Source organism: Microcebus murinus, chromosome 4 (genome assembly GCF_040939455.1).
Source record: "Microcebus murinus isolate Inina chromosome 4, M.murinus_Inina_mat1.0, whole genome shotgun sequence".
Classification (NCBI taxonomy): domain Eukaryota; kingdom Metazoa; phylum Chordata; class Mammalia; order Primates; family Cheirogaleidae; genus Microcebus; species Microcebus murinus.
The window spans coordinates 108,712,841-108,718,840 of NC_134107.1; the positions used below are offsets into that span (position 1 = coordinate 108,712,841).

General features: G+C 42.9%; 1 protein-coding gene across 3 annotated transcripts in view; it reads left to right on the forward strand.

Moving 5' to 3' along the window:
* The window catches only part of LOC105857301 (beta-galactosidase-1-like protein 2), a 53,428-nt gene extending 47,668 nt beyond the window's left edge, over nt 1–5,760 (forward strand). For all 3 annotated transcript variants that reach the window (XM_076002665.1, XM_076002666.1, XM_076002667.1), the window contains one exon: nt 451–5,760. In XM_076002665.1, coding sequence (XP_075858780.1) covers nt 451–458 — 8 coding nt within the window. In that variant the 3' untranslated portion in view covers nt 459–5,760. The remainder of the gene's footprint in view (nt 1–450) is intronic.
* Nucleotides 5,761–6,000: the final 240 nt, after the last annotated feature.

The following is a 6,000-nucleotide window of genomic DNA, read 5'->3' on the forward strand; positions in this document are numbered from 1 at the left end:
CAACTCCCTCAACCTCCCTTCCAGACATTTCCATGGTATTTTGGGATCTCTTTCTTACTGTATACTGATCCCAACACCCTCCACTTCTTGCAGTTTCTGAAACACATCAAGCTTCCCACTGCCCTTTCTCCTGCTGCCATGTTGGATAACTCCAAAGCCCTTTTCCTAGTACCCTCCGTGGGTGGCCACAGCCAGAGAATGCATGGACCAGTTACATTGGGCCCAAGTGCTGCAGACACCCTGTGCCTTCCTAGTGATGCCTGCCTGTTGCCTGCAGCCCCGGCCGCTCCGGCTCATTTTATTGCAAGCAGAATTAGGACATACTTTCGGAGAGTGGCCATCCCTCCCTCCTGTAGAATCTTTGTGGGCATAATAACCAAGCTGCCTCTTCTCTGTCCTCCCTTGGTGGGCATGCGATCCATAGTAAGCCAGTCATACTTTCTTCTCCAGGATACTGAGTCTCACGTGGTGTGGAAATGGGAAATAGGCTGAGCTGAGTCATTTCAACAGTGGTGCCGTGAGTAGCCGTCAGTCCTGACACCCAGCTCATGGGAACTGCCCTGGCCTCTCCGTCTGTGCCAAGCCCTGCTGGGATCTGCCATCCACCCCTAACCTGCCCTTACCTTCCTCTTCTGGCTTCAGTTGGCCAACCTGTCTCTGATGTTTACACCAAGATAAACCTACCCAATGCACACCTTCGCAATATTGCTATGGTAGAAGCTGTTTGACCCCCAAATCAAATGTTGAAAAAAATGAGAAGATGCTCAGAATATTTGACCTCAGAAGTGTAAATCTGAAGCAAAAGTGATCTTCCCAAGAAATCAAATAAAATATAAAAGTTAATGCAGGAAATGTCAGGAAGCTCATATATATTTTGTGTTTTCAGTGTTTAAAAAAGGTGTTTTACTTTTACTTTTCAGTGGTCATTCCATTCCGTTGGGTTTCCATACGCAGGGGCAAGCCCGGCTTCTTTGAGACTCATGGCAGCTGGCTCTGCCTTACCTTGTCATCGTTGGCACCTGATTCACAGCCCTGTTGATCTCCTGTCCTGCTGCCATCCTCCTGCCGATGGCCCCAAGCCTTCTGAACCATTACAGAGGGCAGAGAGAGCCATTCGAGCTCCTGGGGTGATCCACTTGGTGGCACAGCACAAGGCAGGCAGAGGGAAGACCTCTGGAGTTTTATTCTTTCAAGCCACTACAGGTTCCAGTGTGGTATAAACAGGCCCTGGGTTAGCTGACAGGTTCTCTGTGAGGCTTGGAAGAGTGTGTCACTATAGAGGCAGCCGGCATTGCATTGGGGGCTGCAAAGGGGAGCCCAAGCTAAGACCAAGAGGAATCCAGCCAGACCCCAGAAGCTTGGTGAGCTCCCATGGGAGCTGGGGTGAGGCCATTGCACCGGGGTTGCCAGACCCCGGTTGAGAGAGTCAAGGTCAGGAGTACACCCCTTGCATACTGCACCTGTAAGTGCCAGGGGCCAGCATTGCCCACATGGACAAGGTCCTCCACAGTCCAAGCTGGTCATAGGGCAAGAGCTGTCTGTTCAGGGGTCTCCTTCATTGCCCCACCCCAAGCCTGTGTCTCAGCTGAAGCCCACAGAGGAGGAAGCAGTACAGATGGCAGCTCAGCTCCATTTGTCCATCTCTTCCTTCTCTTTCCCCTGTCACCCAGAGCCCAGAAGCATTCCCATATAATAGCCTCATCCTTCCATAAACTTTAGCATGCAGCACAGTCACCTGGAGGGCTTGTTCAAACATGGACTGCTGGGCCCTGTCCCCAGGATTGTTGACTCGGAGTGTCTGGGGCCCGAGGACTTGCATTTCTCGCAAGGTCCCAGGTGGCGCTCCTATTGCTGGTCTGGGGATCCCACTTTGAGAACCTTTACCATAAAGTAGGTCTCAACCTCAGCACTCTCAGCCTGTGGGTAGACAGTTCTTTGTGGTGGGGGCTGACCTGTGCATTGCAGCGTGTCTAGCAATATCCCTTGGTTTCTACTCCCTGGAGGTGAACAGCACCCCACCCCCAACTGTGATAGTCAAAACTGTCTGCCGGCATTGCCCGATGTCCTCTGGGGATCAGAGTCCCGCAGGGTGAGAACTGCTTCCATGGAGCTTACCTGATTCTCCCAGTCAGAAATGGTACTCTTCCTACCGTCCAGGAAAGTGCTAGGAGTTGGGGCTTCGTGGATCAGCCCTTAATAAATAAAGGACAAAGATGAAGGAATTTGGAAAATCTCTCAAGACAGTGGTCAATCTGTGACCCCATTTTTCTTCTGCACAATTCTAGTGCTGAGTAACAAAAAGCTTGTTACTTCTTTATTTCTCTTTGTTCTACTTTTGAAACAAATTCTGATGTTCCCACAGATAAATGGATTCCTTGGGTAAATTGGGATAAAAGCCATGTATGTGGGAGGCTGAAGGGAAAATCATCACATTGCACTTTACAAATGTTTCTTCCTTTATTCCTATAAACAAGCATGGGAAGGGTGGTGCTGCAGTCCTGTCTACAAAAGGGACAGCTCCTCTGCTGCCAGGCCCTGTTTCCCTCTTCATGACCTCTCAGGGCCCCAGGCAACATGAACTGTCAAATATGCTCATCTGAAAGCACTGGGAGAAACGTTAAGGGGATATAATGGTGGTGGTGGTGATGATGGTGGTGTTTTTTCCCTGATAACCTGAGGTTCGTGCCTTGGTGGAATGCCAGATCAAATTATAGAAGCTACCATTTCTCTACCTGAGTTGGAATATAAACATTCATCTATATGAATTTATTATTTATTTACTTAGTTTTAGAAACAAGGTCTCGCTCTGTCACCCAGGCTGGAGTACAGTGGCTCAATCAGAGCTCACTGTAACCTCAAACTCCTGGGCTCAGGTGATCTTCCCACCTCAGCTTCCAAGTGGCTAGGACTTCAGGTACATGCCAGTATACCCAGCTAACTTTTTTTAAAAAAAATTTTGTAGAGACAGGATCCTTCTATGTTGCCCAAGCTGCTCTCAAACTCCTGCCCTCAAGATATCCTCCTGCCTTGGCCTCCCAAAATGCAGGGATTACAGGTGTGAGCAAACACACCCAGCCTCATCTATATGAATTTAGTCTGCACATTTTAACGAATCTTTAAAAAACTACTTGTAAAATATTGATATACTATGAAAGGAGAATATCCATCATAAATATCTAGAAAGGTTATTAGGATACTCCTTTTTCCAGTTACGTATTTGTGTGAGGCTAGATCTTCACATATGTCAATCAAAACAATGGAAACACTCTTCCCCCTGGGTTACCTACTTGGCTTACTCCCTGGCCTCCTTCCAGTTTCTGCTCAAGTCATATCCTAGAATAATGCTTAACAGTTGTATTAAAATCCATTGGTCTAATTTTGCATGGATCTTTTACTCAAATCATGATTTTATAACATTATGCATTAGGTCACTGAATTATGCAGATCTTCAAAATTTCATTATCTAATATGAAAACATTCAGTCATCAATATCACCACCAATCTCACTGAGAAAGAATTTAAGATTTGGGAAGCTATCAAGCTACTGGACAGTGGGCACAAATTTTCTAAACTATTAAGTTTTAACTGAAAGCCTGAGTTTTGTCATTGACAAGTATAGTCAGTTGTTCTATTTGAAGTGACAGGCTCACATCATTCATTTTTCCCTTCTTTTTAAATGATAACTTATTGAGATAAAATTCATGTAACATAAAATTAATCCTCTTAGGGTATAAAGCTCAGTGGCTTTTAGTTATATTCACAAAGCTGTGCAACCATCACCACTACCTAACCTCAGACAATTTTCATTACCCCGAAAGAAACCCCTACACATTAGCACTGACTCCCCATTTCTGCCTCCCCAGCCCCTGGCAACCACTAATCTACTTTCTGTCTCTGTGGATTTGCCTATTCTGGACTTGTAACTGCCTCTATAAGCAAGAAAATATTTTTTTTAAATAGTTTTTCTTACAATAAACAAAGCAAAAATAGTTTCTTAAAAACTGTGTTTAAGATAGTTTTTCTTATGTTTCAAGTATCTAGGCCAGTAGATTTGCTGACCAGAACTTTGTAACTTTCTGTTGCACTGATGCATTCTTTTTTGAGTTTTTTTTCCAGAAACATGGAACCTCCTTGCAGCCGTGAGATAACTACAAAGGCTTACAGCACCTGTTTGTCTGGAGAAGATGAGATAAGTGACACCCTAGCACAGATTGTGCCCAAGGACCCACAGAGCAGCCTACTCCTCACATCCTACTTGCACACAAGGCTGAAAGAATGACCAATATTGAACTTTAGCTCATACTACTGAAATCCCTACCCTGGGAGGGATTTAGCCACTGGTTTTGATCATGAGATGTATGTACTTACATGATTTCTCACTGTGCTCTCTGCCCCAGAGATATAATGATGTTCACTTAATGCATTATTCATTTCACATCCAGAAAACCCCCTGATGCCATTGGTCAGGGAGGTGGATTTGAAACAGTCCATTCCTCCCACCTCCTGGTTGATGTGTCCTCCACAATAAATCCTTTCTTCTTTGACAATCTGCATTGTCTCAGTAATTGGCTTTCTGTATGGCAAGCAACAGAGAGAACCTCCCCTGCAGGTTCATTAACAGACTGTTCTCCCATCCAAGTACTAACCAGGCCCGATCCTGCATAGCTTCCGAGATCAGATAAGATCGGGTGCATTTGGGATGGTATGGACGTAAACAACAGCCTTTTCTTATACACAGAATCATACAATATGTGGTCTTTTGTGACTGGTTTCTTTCACTTAGCATGTTTTAAAGGTTCTTCCATGTTGTAGCATGTGTCAATATTTCATTCATTGTTTTTGGCTAAATAATATTCCATCATATGGATATAGTACATTTTGTTTTATCCTTTCATTAGTTAATGGACATTTGGGTTGTTTTCCACTTTCTGGCTATTATGAATAATGCTACTATGAACACTTGTGTGTAAGTTTTTTTATAGATATATGTTTTCACTTCTCTTGGGTATATACCTAGGAGTAGAATTGCTGGATCGTATGATAACTCTATGTTTAACATATCAAGGAGATACCAACCTGACTTCCAAATTAGATGTACCATTTTACGATGCCACCATGAATATACCAGGTATCTGGTATCTCCACAGCCTCACCAACATTGTTATCTGTCATCTTGATTTTAACCCAGCTAGGGTAGTGAAGTGGTATCTCATTATGGTTTTGCTTTGTACTTGCCTGAAGACTAATAATGTTGAGCATCTTTCCTTTGTCAATAGGCCATTTGTTTGCCATTTTTGGAGAAACAGCTTTTCAAATACTTTGCCCATTTTAAAATTTGGGTTGCTGAGTTATGAGTTTGTTTACTCTAGATATAAGTCCCTTATCAAGTATGTGATTTGTAAACTTTCTTTCCATTCTTATGGGTTTCTTTTCACTTTCTTGATAGTTCCATCTGAAGTACCAAAGTTTTAAATGTTTATGAAGTCCAGTTTATTATTTTTCTTTTATTGCTTGTGTTTGGTATCACATATAATAAGCTATTGCCTAACCTAAGATCACAAAAAATTTACTCCTGTGTTTTCTTCTAAGAGCTTCATAGTTTTTAGATTTTATACACATAGGTCTAGGATACATTATGAGTTAATTTTGTTTTGAAAGTAGATGTCCATTTATCTTAGCCCCGTTTATTGAAATGACGATTCTCTTGCCTTGGTGTTGTCTTGGCTCCCTTGTGGAAAAGTAATAAACCATAAATGTATATATTTATCTGTAGATTCTCAGTTCTGTTCCATTCATTTTTATATGGGTCTTTAGGCCAGTAACCACACTGCCTTGGTTACTATAGCTTTATAATGAGCTTTGAAATCGGAAATGTGAATCCTCTGAATTTGTTCTTCTTTTCCAAAACTGTTTTAGCTATTCTGATGGACATAGAGACTTTAGCCTAAAGTTCTTCAAGTGATTCTATTTTGAAGCTAAGTTTGAGAACTGCTGCTTAGG